The sequence below is a fragment of the Camelus ferus genome, chromosome 17 (assembly GCF_009834535.1).
Source record: "Camelus ferus isolate YT-003-E chromosome 17, BCGSAC_Cfer_1.0, whole genome shotgun sequence".
Lineage (NCBI taxonomy): Eukaryota > Metazoa > Chordata > Mammalia > Artiodactyla > Camelidae > Camelus > Camelus ferus.
Window position 1 is genome coordinate 43,016,952 of NC_045712.1, and position 13,761 is coordinate 43,030,712.

At 44.6% G+C, this 13,761-nt stretch overlaps 1 protein-coding gene across 1 annotated transcript; it reads right to left on the reverse strand.

Moving 5' to 3' along the window:
• Positions 1–12,527: 12,527 nt before the first annotated feature.
• Positions 12,528–12,936, reverse strand: C17H3orf35 (chromosome 17 C3orf35 homolog). The gene is given in 2 exon segments (XM_014562302.1): positions 12,528–12,692; positions 12,694–12,936. Coding segments are annotated over 2 exon segments (408 nt in total).
• Positions 12,937–13,761: the final 825 nt, after the last annotated feature.

Consider the following 13,761-nt stretch of genomic DNA (forward strand, 5'->3'; position numbering starts at 1 on the left):
AGAAAAGAGTACCTTTGTTGTCTGCCTATCTCCGAGGTCCAGCCCAGCGCCTGGCATGGTAGATGCCCAAACATGGTTTGAAGACTGAACTGCTCGCAGAAAAGCCAGCCTAGTAAGAAGACGAGGCACTTTGGTGGAGATCTGAAGGTTACTTTTAACTTTCTCTTGAGTTTTGTTCGTAAGCGAGTGAAAATGGCCCGTTCTAATTTTAGGAAACAAAACCCAAGTTTCCACCCACTGACTGCTCGGGTCTCCTGATATCCATACTTCCCATTTTCCTTATTCACAGAGCCCAGAATTACTGGAGTGTTAATGTGCCTACCTTAAGAAATAAGTAAAACTCTGTTTCCCAGTGTCCCAATGACATATAAGCTCATTTTACTGGGAAGGCCGGAGGTGAGGGGCGCTTCTGGAAAGGTTTTTAAAGGGGAACTGACTCAGCTGACCGATGACTTTCACCCTATGCGCTTCTCTCTCATGCCTGAACCAGAGACAGAGGTCGTGGCTGGAGGGGCAGCACCATCCTGAAAGCCACCTGTAAGTAAAGGCCAGGAGAATTGCAGAGATCTTGCGCCCCACATCCCAAAGCTGCTGCACCTGACCTGGGCTCCCTTCCTCGAGACTTCATTATAGCACGAGAAAAACTAAACATCAGCTTAGAGGAGCCACCACTTTTGGGAACTCTGCTTTTTGCAGCCAAACTGAATTCCTTGCTACTGCAACATCTAGAATGAACAGTTTCTAGAACAGGTACTCCTCACCCAGGGTTAACACATTTTGGGTAGCTTCTGCCTCTGTATTTGGCAGAATAATGCCCCCAACCACCAAGATGCTCACATCCTAATCCCTGGAAGCTGTGAATATGTTACTTGACACGGCAAAAGGGACTCTGCAAATGTGATTAATGTTCAGGACCTTGAGATGGCAAGGTTTTCCTGGCTTATCTGGGTGGGCCCCATTGAATCGTGAGAATCCATAAAAGCAGAGAACCTTTCCTGGCTGTGGTCAGAGAAAGAGATGTGACAGTGTAAACAGGGGCAGGGATGTGCTGGCTTTGAAGATGTAAGAAAGGACCCATGAATCAAGGAACAAAGGCAGCTTCTAGAAGCTCAAATCGATTATCCTCAGAGTGCTCAGAAGGAAATGCAGCCCCATAACTCCTAGAGTTTGGCCCAGAGACCTGTGTCAGATTTCTGACCTCCAGAACTAGAAGATAATAATTGTGTTGTGTAAAGCCACTAAATTTGTAGTAATACATTATAGCAGCAATTGAAAAAAACTAATACACTCTCTAAAATTACATGTAAAAAAAGTGTGACTGTGTGTGTGGAGGGGAGATCTGTTGATTTCAAAAAATTCTTAGAAGGTAAGGTAGTTTAAAAAAGGTTAGGAAGCACTGATCTAAAACACACTGATCTCAATCTCCGTAAACTAAATGCTAAAAGTGATACCGGCTGAAAATTGTAGCACGGGTCTTTGATTTAACAAAACAGTGGCTCCCAAACCCAGCTGTACATCAGATCCTCAAGTAACCACTTAGAAATCTAGATTTACATAATAAATGATGGGAACGTAAATTGGTGCAACCACTATGGAGATTCTTTAAAAAACTAAAAACAGACTTATGATACGACTCAGTAATCCCACTCCTGGGCAAATATCTGGAAAAGATGAAAGCTCTAATTTGAAAAGATACACGCACCCCACTGTTCACAGCAGCACTGTTTACAATCGCCAAGACATGGATGCAACCTAAGTGTCCACCAACAGATGACTGGATAAAGAAGATGTGGTATATATATACACACAATGGAATATTACTCAGCCATAGAAAAGAATGAAATAATGCCATTTGTAGCAACATTGATGGACCTGGAGATGATCATACTGAGTGAACTAAGTCAGACAGAGAAAGACAAATACCATATGATACCACTTATCTATGGAATCTAAAATATGACACAAATGAACTTATTTATAAAACAGAAACAGACTCAGACATAGAAAACAAACTTATGGTTACCAAATGGGTGGTGAAGGGATAAATTGGGAGTATGGGACAACAGATGCACATTACTATATAAAAAAATAGATAAATAACAGGATTTACTGTATAGCACAGGAAACTATATTCAGCATCTTGCAATAAACTATAATGGAAAAGAATTTTTAAAAAGAATATAGATATATACATACACCCGTATAACAGAACCACTTTGCTGTACATCTGAAACTAACACAGTATCGTAAATCAACTACATTTCAATTAAAATTTAAAAGTAACAAAATAAAAATTCATTGGAATATAAAAAAAATAAACATATAGGTTTGCAAACACCATTCTGGGTCAAAATCCATAGAAGTGAGGCCCAGGAATCTGTAAACCTCTTGCGACATTTATTAAGCAGCCAGGTTTGGGAAGCACAGTCCTCCAGGAGAGACTTAGAATTCTGATTTATGCTCTGGAATATGTGATACCATGATATGGTAGGAAAACATAGGATTTGGCTTCAGATGAAGAGGACTTAAATCCTACACTCCTGGATTTACCAGCAGTGTCATTTTCTGGTCAGAGATTACACGGACCAGCTGTGTAATCTCAGGAAGTCAGTGAAACAGGGACACTAACAAACTAATAAAGATGCTGGTGGGCTTCTTGGGGCAGCATTTGCTAGCTGTAAAACTCTAAACATTTATTAGTTATTCATATAATCTGACATCAAGCATGAGCTCAATTTCCTGGTTGCCAGAATAAGCTTTCCTCCAGAGACCTGATCTGAAGTTTGTGTCTCCAGAATGACTTTGTTGGGGGGCATAGTATCTCAAACTTGGCCGTCCAGAATGCAGATGTGTTTCACGGGGGTGTGCCTTTTGAAAAACTGAACCTCTTGTCCAAGTTTCTAACTCAAATGACAACCAACTGTACTCCCTCCGTTTATTCTCCCACTTTAAGAACCCATCTGAAGGTTTTCTGTTAACCCTGGTGCTTGCAGACTGAACCACATGCGTATCAGCTCATCTGTCATTTGCCATTCCTAGAGTCTGCCATCAGTCTCCCTGAGGCCAACTCAACTTCCTCCCAGTGGTGGAGAAAAAGGTTGAGACCATCCTTACCATGACCATGCAGGAGAAGTGATGGTTTTACCATCTCTCCCCACCCCACTGCACAGAAGAATATTGAAATGATTAAGTGTTCAGCAGAAACAACTTTGCTTTTCCATAAGACTCAAAAAAGTCTTAAGAGAGTCTTCCCTTTCTTTCTCTACCAACTTTCTTTTTTGGCTTATAAATTTGTAAATTTTTGTCTGCCCCTCATTATTTCCTAAATGCTTAAACACTAGGTCAAAAGCTAGATACATTTCTATCTAAGGCACTAATACAAGCTGATTGACACCATAATCTTTAGGTTTAGAATATAATTTTCCATTACAAAAACTTTAAATGATAACCAAAAAATCACTACCGTTCCTCAAAGTGAATGTTTTCACACCTGGTCTTGAGCCATAGCTTCCTGTTTACCTTCTGACATTTTGAAACTTAAATATATCATTTAATTGATACTGTGAAAAAAAATAGCATGGAATCATGGAATCCTAGAATCATGGAATCGTGCAGTGAGGACTGACCACTTACGGGCCCACAATTAAAACGCCCACTCTCCTTGACTAAGGAATTCCACCTTCAGGAATTTATTCTACAGGAATGCTTACCCAGGGTCACAGATGTAGGTAGGGGCTAGCATGTTCACAGCAGCATTATTGCTAACAGTCAACAGTGGCCACCAACTCGGGCGGTGGGAGGTAGTTTAATCAGGTACAGACCATGCATGTGCCGGAAACCCTGTAGCCATGAGAAAAATCAACACGGAACGTTTCTGACGCATGACAAAGCTTCAGAAAAACAAGGCACAGCCTATGTTCATTGTCATACGTCCCCCCAAAAATGTCAGCCCCACACAGTTCATCCTCTCCAGCTCCCTAGGACTAACAATTAGGAGTTCATCACCCTAAAGCATTTAACAACTTGGTTCTTAACAGCGCACAATCCAGGCTACACCGTCTCCGGGACTTGGTTGAATCAGCACCTCACATGAGCCTGTTACAAAAGGATGCTGTACAACTTCACATACAGGCAAGGAAAGACACACACAGCACACGAAGAGGGAAAAACTCAGGTTCTTTACAAAATGCTCAGTATGATATGACATACGTAGATTTTCATGGACCATATATATTCACTCACACAAAAAGAGGTCTGAGTGCAAAATGGGGCAATATAGGGGTGGACGAGTGGGAGTACAAACTACTGGGTGTAAGACAGGCTTAAGGATGTATTGCACAACACGGGGAATAGAGCCAACATTTTATAACAACTGGAAGTGGAAAGTAGCTTTTAAACACTATAAAATAGTTTTTTAAATTAAAATAATACTAGAGAAAATGGATGAAACAGAAAATGAATAAGCAATAAGTAAAATTAATACTCCCCCTTCCCCAAAAAATAAGTCTGGATGTTGACCTGAAATGTTATTCATGGTTATAGTTGAGACTATGGGCTTTTCTTGCTGAACTGTCTGAATGATTAATACCTACTGCATTTTTTACCTGATAATCATTCTCTAAATGACTGACACTTAGTTTAATGCATTTCTTGATGTCAATTCTTTAAAAGTTGCCCAACTTTTTTATATGAGCCAAACTACACTTCCACATGGTTTAGAAATCCAGAAAGTTCACGGGAAGGGCAAATCCTATCGCTAAACCTTCAGCTAGAATAGGAGGCAGAGATTTAAGCAAATACTTTCCCACTGAAGTATTTCATAAGCTAAAAGTTCTACTGCTGTTATTATTGGGAACAATATTCCCAACCTGCTTCCATGCTCCAAAAAAAAATTTTTTTTCCCAGAGATCCAAATTTAGTGAAACTGCTCTCGGTAACAACCATCAATGTTAGCATAGAGAAGGCCAAGTTTTTAAAACATGTCTCACCCCAATTTAAATATTAAACTTAGAATGCCACTTGTCAAAACATGGAAGTTTGGAAACGATGCTATTTCTAGGAGGCAGTTTAGGGCGATGAGTCAGGGAGAGGGCTCTGGCGCTCAAAATCCCAGGTGGGATGTCAGGTGTTCAGCCTGCTGGGGCCGCCGTTAACAAAATACCACAGACTGGGTGGTTTCGATGACAGAAATGTATTTTCTTACAGTTCTGAAGGCTTAAGTCCAAGATCAAGGTGCCAGCAGGGTTGGTGTCTGGTGAGAGCTCTCCCCTTGGGTTGCAGACAGCTGCTGTCTTGCTATGTGTCACGTGACCTCTTCCTAGTGCAAACAGGTGGAGGGAGAAACAGCTCTCTGGGGTCTCAGGAGGACACCACCCCTATCAGGTCAGGGCCCTACTCCTATGACCTCATTTAACCTCAATTACTTCCTTACTCTAAAGACAGTCCACATTTCCACACACAAATTTGGGGAGGACACATACATTCAGCCATAGCATTGTGTACATCACCTTGAGAAATTACTTAACCTCTCCAAGCCTCAGTTTCCCTATTTGTAAACAGAGAATCACAGAGGGTTGTTGTGAGGATTAAGTGAGACATGCCTTGTAAAGCACACTCTCGAGTGCTGGGCACTTGGGAAGCTAGTAGTCAATGTTAGCAATTTCATAACAATTCATCATCATTATGGTGCAATTTCTTTTCCTCTTAGAGATGGCTATTTTCATTTGGAGCCCAAGAGAAAAAATTCAAAACTCTGTTCTTAAAGTGGCTTCATGGTTAAGCGTGCCATTTGAGGGCCTTCTCTGGCTTCAAAGTTCAAGACCCCTGTGTTCCCACGTGCTTCAGATGTGCCTTGTGGAAGGCTGAGCCAGAACCCACAGCTCCCAGCTCAGCCCGCTGGCCACGACCTATAATGCAAAGTAGCTTTTTCTGAGGGGAGGGTATAGCTCAGTGGTAGAACACATGCTCAGCATACACGAGGTTGTGCGTTCAATCCCCGTACCTCTGTCAAAATAAATAAACAAATAAATCTGATTCCCCCCCCACCAAAATAGTTGGACGAAGTTGCCTTTTCTTTCCCCTTGAATTCTTTCTTCTTTCCCTTCAAGACCCAATCTTGCTATAGGAGTGACCCCCAGGGTTCCACACAAGGGAAACCACACAGGAAACGCAGTGCTCTGGTGGGACAGGAAGGGGTGATAATGCCACGATGGGACGTGCATACAGGTGGCAGGAGACATCACTCCATGATGGTTTGATACACCCACACATTTTCTGACACACTTTCCTTCAGAAGATGGAGACTAACTCCCCCTTCCCTGGAACACGAGCTGCGACCCTCTTCTGGAAGATAGGATGTTGTGCGCCTTCTGTGGCCAGGCCATAAAAGGCACTGCCCCTTCCTCTCACTCTCCCACATTACCCAGTTGAGGGAGAGCCAGGTCAGCCGCCGTGTTGCGAGGACACTCAAGCAGCCCGTGGAGGGCCATGCTGAGGGGAACTTGCCACCCTGTGAGTTAGCCACCCGGGGAGTAGCTCCCCCAACCCCAGGGAGGCCTTCAGGTGATGCCGCCACAGCCAACGTCTTCACAGCAGGGTAATGAGAGACTCTAGAGCCAGGAGCACCCAGAGAAGCCGTGACTGAATTCCTGACCCAAACTGTGATTATAGTTACCATTTATTGTTTTAAGTCCTTATGTCTTGAGATACTTTGTTACACAGTAATAGAAAACAAATACAAATTTGGGGCAGTTTGCTACCCAGCAGTAGGTAACTAATACACACCTCTTCGCCACGGTGCTAAGATGACAGACAGGGTTGGTAGCTGGAGCCACGTCATAGACTTGCATCGTCACAGCCGCCTTTCAGAGTCAGGCCAGAAGGATACAGAGGGGTTTGCCCCAGGCCTCCCTACCCAGGAAATAGCTCTGTAGTGAAGGAATTGCCCTGCCTGTGGCCTGAGGCTTGAGACCTGAGTCCAAATCCTGATCCACCACTTAGCAGCTGCCAGGCACAGGGCGGGCTGCAACACCTTTCAGCAGATCCATTTCCTCATCTGCAATTTTGATACCAGTAGTGCCCACCTCACAGTCATGAGGACAGAGGAACGGAAATAAACACACAAAAGTAACAGCCAGACGGGGGATCAGTGGATACCTGCCCCCGTGGAAGTTATAAGTAACAAGACATTTAAAACACAAACAATTGAAACTGTAAACATCCAGTCTGCCACCCAACCTAGTCTCATGTCACCACAAATTTTATGGAAATCGGACCCACATGAGCCTGAGAGACGAGGGCCATGCTCCTAGCTTCTCTCAATTACATCCTCAACTGTGACGTCCTGAGACTGTTTCTGTATTTCAGGTATGCTCGAGACAGCCTGGGAATCGAAAACCACTCTGTGGGAAGGACACAGACAGCCCACTTGATTTTGCTTTTTCTGCCTGTGCCTGTGAGCATCCAGCCCTCCCCAGCCACAATTCACCCAACACCTAAATGCAGGCTTCTCCTCAGACCAGTAAGAGAAGGGAGATTGAGTGGAGACCTCTCATGCCCTTGGCTGGCTCCCTGGGCTCGGCCCCCATTCCAACGGCCCCCACCTGCCCACCTTTCCTTCTCCTCTTCCACCACACCTCCCACCTCTAGAAGCCCTGCCCTCCGCATGCACAGGACCAACAGCAGGCATCATCTGCAACCGGAGGAGACATAGTGAAAGGAAAGAATATGTCGGGAGCTGGGCCATTGGGCCACTTGGGTTCAAATCTCAGCTCTGCCCTTGACCAGTCAGGGAGCATTCAGCATTTTCCGACCTCCCTGAGGCTCCGCATCCTCATCTTTAAAACAATGTATTGTCATGGCTATTTACAGTCTACTGGCTGTCCAGCATCATGAAAGCCCTTCCTGCGTCCACCCACTCCAAGTCAAAAGTAGAAGCTCCTTGTCCCAGCCTCCCTTGCAGCTGGGGTCCAGGCATGTGACTAGTTTCCACCAATCAGAGAGGGCCATGCCACACTTGGCTCAGGAGCCAGAACCAGGAAGAAGTGCTTCGGTGTGGAAATCCATCCTGACGAGAGTGAGGGCTCGGCCACCCAGAGAGGTGGCAGTGACAGAGGCCATGCCACAGCGGCGGCAGCACTGGCCCCACCGCTGTGAGTTGGGGTCCTCCAAGCCTGCTTTCCAGACTTTCCTGAAGATTCTACAATGACCTAGTATCTTCAATAAATTCCTCTCCTGCTTAAACTAACCAAAGGGATCCATTGCTTTTAAAACCCCAAATGTAACAAAGAAGATATACTTTGAACCCAGAACATCCATGCAGGGAGCAGAGGCCCCGAGACACCAACAGTCACATTTAGGAGACGCAGCTGAGGGAAGAAGGGCAGACAGCGCAGGCAAGACTCATTTCTTGTTAAAGATAAAAGATGATGTTGATGTAAGTCCAAGCTCCAGGTCTTTCCCAAAAGAGTTTCACTGATCCAGGAGTCAGCAACCTGGTGATCTCAGCTCCAACACTTATTGGTAGCACAAAGGCAAACAGACAAACAAAACAAGTTCCTTAATGTCTCTGAGATTCAGTCTCCCCATCTATAAAATGGGGATGACAGTAGCACCCACTCGTGGAATTCTTGGCTAGATTCACACGTGATGAGAATGACCTCTGGCCCACAGAAGGCCTCAACCAACATCGGCGGCAGTAACAGAAGAAGCTGCCGTTGCTGCTGTCGTCTGCCAACGTGCAAGGAGAGCTGCGTCCCAGGCCCCCGCATGGCTAAGCGCTTGAGCTGCGTGAACAAGGCGTGCCCTCCAGAGAGCAATCTAGCGAGCGAAGCTGACGACAAACCTATTAATAACAGCATGACAGGGGCTGGGATGGGGGAGACGGCTGGGAGAGAGGCTTTAGGAGCACAGAGCAGGGTGCTTGATGGGGAGGAGGGGAGGCCCTAATAACTCCCCTAAACAGCAGCTCAACTGAAGCCTGAATGTTAAGAGTTGACTAGCGGCCGAGGTATGCAGCGCAGGCGAGAAAGGAGGACAGTGGAGATGGTCCTTGGAGAAAGACAGGAGGTCACGGGAGGGTTTTTAAAATGCAGGAGAGACGAAGGCAAGCTTAAACAACACAGGGAAATAGGGTGGGGAGGAGTGAAGAAAACAAACACCAAAAAGTTGGAGGTTGTTTAGCAGCCGTGGATGAAGCGTGCGGGAAACACGCGATGCAGCTACAGCAGGAACAGGATGTGCTCTTGGCAAGTGTCCAGTTAGTTTAGAAACATGGAAATTGGGGCCCAGAACACAGGCTCAAGATTACCCCTGGAGATGGGCCAGTGGTGGAATCAGAAGTGGATTGGGGGCTGTCGGGTGCGATGTGTTTATGCGGAAGGAGGACAATTAACACAGACTCACAGTGAGGGTTTAAGATGAAGACTCACTGAGCACAAGAACCAAACTGGGAGGTGAGTCCCAGTGCTGCCCAGAGACTCAGTGTGGGAGGGAAGGGGAGGGTCCGGGAAGGTGGGATCAGGGCAGTCATCTCCCAAACCTGGCGACCCTTATGCATTTATCATGGGAAATGGAATTTGACATCAAAATACTCTGACCTATATTTACTGAGCACTTATTATGTGCCAAGTGTTTTGGTTACCAATTGCTGTGTAACAAACTGGCCCAGAACTCAGTGGCTTAAAAGAGTCATCTTATTCTATCTCACACTTTTGTGGGTTGGGAATTTGGGCAGGGTTTGGCTGAACAATTCTTCAATTCTGTTTCACGGGGCATCACCTGAGGTTCTCAGTGGTACTCAGCTGACAGCTGCGCTTGCCTGAAGGGTACAAGTCTGCCTCAATGAATCACGTCTGGTACTTTAGTGGGATGACTGAAGGCTGGGCTGGGCTGGGCTGGGCTGGGACTGTCAATTGTACCACAGACACATGGTGTCTCCAGCATGGGGAGACACGTCCAGATTTTCTTTTCTAAAAATAGTCATGCCTTCCCCTCTGCTAGTGGGCCCAGTAAACTTTCCCCAATGAGATGCCAACATCAAAGTCACAAACCAAACTGCCATGACAACATTTGGCAAATGTGGTCTGTACTGGTGGCCCTTCAAATACTGAGATGCAAATATTACCCACAGGTTCCATTCAGGTTGGACAGCCAAGCATCAGTTACAGCCTCTCCTCCCATCACAGGTCTCTAGAAATGAGACAAAATGTGCTTTTGCTCCATAATAATGTTGGAAAATTGAAGGGGTTTCCTTTTAGATAAGAAATCTTTAGGGGGAGGGTATAGCTCAAGTGGTAAGAGTGCTAAGAGTGCATCCTTAGCAAGCACAAGGTCCTGGGTTCAATCCCCAGTACCTCCTCTAACATAAACAAACCAAATACTTCTCCCAAAAAACTGGAAAAAAATAGAAAGAAATCATTAAAATTCCTAAACAATGGAAAGTAGTCTAATCAGATATTCAAAGGAATCTTATACTTAGGCACAACTGGGAAAGGACGCTTCCATAGAAGCCGAGGTTGGGCGGTGCTCCCATGAAGCTCAAAGCCTGAAGGTACCAGAGAGCAGGAATGGAGCAGCTCAGAGCACCTGAGGAACGTGCTGGGGCACCAAAGTAGGAGTGGTCAGTTCAGCGTGGCCAGTCCCCACTGCCCCAGGGCTAGGGAGCAGCAGTAGAGGCGTCTGCCTCCTCTGCATAGGAGCAGGGGTATGAGTCTCTGTGTCTTTAGACAAGGGGCCTGGGCCACCAGGAGGAAGTTCCTGCCCACAAGAAAGCGCCCGCTGGTGGCTCTGTGTCTGACTCTCCCTTCTCATCCCAGAACTGGGCGCAGCACACAAAGACCAGCCAACAGGGGTTCTCAAATACATGGCTCCTGAGCTAATGACAACCCAGCAGCTGTGCAAGAAAGACATCACCCTCTTACCAAGCATGACACTTAACATTGAGGAAACAGAGCTCACAGACTGAGCTGAACCAAGTAACTGCTATTCTCAGGGAGATACAAGGTTATTGTGTCGTAAACATGACGAATGATTTTTATTTTAAGCATTTGATAATTGAGAAAAATTCAACATATAGACTGGATTGTAGAAAAGGTTGCATATCTGAGTTGTAAAATCAAGCCAAAGGATTCTTACAGACTGTACCTAAGATTTTTAAAATAAAAGTTAAGAAATGTGGACTATGAATTGGACACACCAGAGCTAAAAACGTCTTTTCTTCAAAAGACATTGTTAGGCGAATGAAAACACAAGCCCAGACTTGGAGAAAATCTTTGCAAAGCAGGTATCTATTAAAAAGACTTGTATCCAATTAGTATAAAGAATGCTCACAACTCAATGACAAGAAATGACTCAATTAAAAATATGCAAAAATTAACTGAAGACGGCCTATCAGTGGTAAACAAGCACATGAAAACAATACTCAATACTAATAGTCATTAGGGAAATTCAGACTAAAACCATAAGAAAATTTGATATCACAACCTACCTATTAGAATGGCAAAAGTTTAGAAGACGGACCAAACCAAGTGCAGGTCAGGAGGAATTGCAACACTCATACACGGCTGGTGGGAATGTAAACTGATGGAACTGCTCTGAAAAACAGCTTAACATTTTCTTTAAAAGTTAAACATAAACCTACCCTATGAGCTAGCCCTACCACTCTTTGGTATTTATCCAAGCGACAAGAAAGTTTATGTCACAGAAAGACTAGACCACAAATGTTCATAACAACTCTATTTGTAATAGGTCCCAACTGGAAGCAACCTCAATGTCCACCTACAAATGAGCAGGCAAACAAACCATGGCAGATTCACATGGCAGAATGCTCCTCGGTCACACAAAGGAACAAGCGTGTAATAACACGGATGAATCTCAAAAGGTTACACTGAGTGGAAGAAGACAAGCAAAATAGAATACATACTGTATGATTCCATTTATAGAAAACTCTGGAAAATATCACTCATTTATGGTGACAGAAAGCAGAGCAGTGGCTGTCTGAGACCAAGGGTGGGAGGGACAGGAGGGAGGAATTACAAAAGGGCACGAGGAAGCTTCTGGAAGTAATGGATATGTTCACTATCTTGACTGCAGTGAGCGTTTCACGCATATAGACCCAGGTCAAAAGTTACCAGATCATGGGAGTAGGGTATAGCTCAGTGGTAAAGCACATGCTTAGCATGCACGAGGTCCTGGGTTCAATCCCCAGTACCTCCATTGAACAAAACAAAACAAAACAAAACAAAAAAAGAAAGAAAAGAAAAACTTGTCAAGTTGTATGGCTTAAATATGTATAGCTTACCATTTATCAATTATACCTCAATAAGGTTGTTACCATGTAATTATCATGTATTTCTATAAATTTGAGAGACAGTATATATATGACCCCTTTCCCCCCACTCAGCTATCACCCCAGTTTGCAGAACCATGGCATATGCAATGAGACAGACCTAGGACTGATCCTGGCTCTGCTGTCTCACTGGCTGTGTGCCCTTCAGTAAGGGAGTCACACTTTCAGAGCCTCAGCTTCCTCATCTGTAAAATGGAGCCATGGTCAGGACAAAAGTAGTGATTGTCAAATCCCCACCACCTAGTACGGTCTTAAAAGACTTTAGTCCACTAATCACTCCAGAAATCAAACCAGCAATACTGATGCTTTCCCCAACTGCATTCACTTCATTTTGAACTAAAAAGTCCCAGCATTCAGTCATCCCGAGTCCAGAGGTCCAAGGGGAAAGACATTGAAATGCTTAGCACACTGCCTTGCAGGCCCATCTGCTCTGCATTAGCTGGTTTTCCTCTGTTTATTATTCCTGGTGTTAAATCTCCTCCAATTCTTGTGTGAAAAGTTGGGACGCACAATAACCTCTTTATCACATTTTCAAAATCTGGGCCTGTTCTGGAAAGTTTACACCTTTTTCTTGTTGCTGTTGTTTTCATGTGGATTCAGATTTCTGAAAAAGGCTCTTGGAGCACTTCACTGGAAACGTTTATGTGTAAGCTGGATGCAGACAAGTATCATCAAAGAATGAAAATGAGATGTCAGAGGAATTAGAGCCACATCACGTGGCCTCTGTGTTGGTCTCCAGCTGTGGTTTTACAAGGAGGACCCGAGGCTGAAGCTGGCGGTCAGGAGCCTGGGGCTGATCCACTCTCTACCTCAGCCTCTCTCCTTTGGGGGTAGAAACCGAATAATACCAAAAAGAGAAACAGAAACACACTGATGTTCAGGTCTAGAATAAAAAGCAAACATAGCTCTATAAAAGTAAATATACTGTAATAACAATATTGGTAACCATTCCCTGAGTATTATCTGTGTGCCATTTCAAACCTCACAACAAGCCTGTGACGTAGAAATAGAATCAGTGAGGACTCTCCAGTCACAAGTGATAGAAAATTCACCTCAAACTGACTCATAATATAAAGGCATTTTTATTGGGGTATGTCAATTAAAAATCCAGATTTAGTTCTGGCTTTAAGTGACATTTGATTCAGCAACTCCAAAAGATATCCCCCAAGATTCAGATTTTCTCCTTCTCCTCTCTGCATTATTGGCTTTCTCTTTGAGCTTCATACAGTCGTCCCAGAAGTTCCAAGGTTTCCCATGGTGGCAAAATGGCTGCAGCTATGCCAGCCCTCACATCCTTCTACTACATCACTCAAAGAAAGAGAGAGGAAGCCCTGGAATTCATTCTCTCACTGATCCCAAATGAGTCATGTATCCATCCCTAAACAGAATACTGGAGTGGGAGAGGGTGGGGGAGA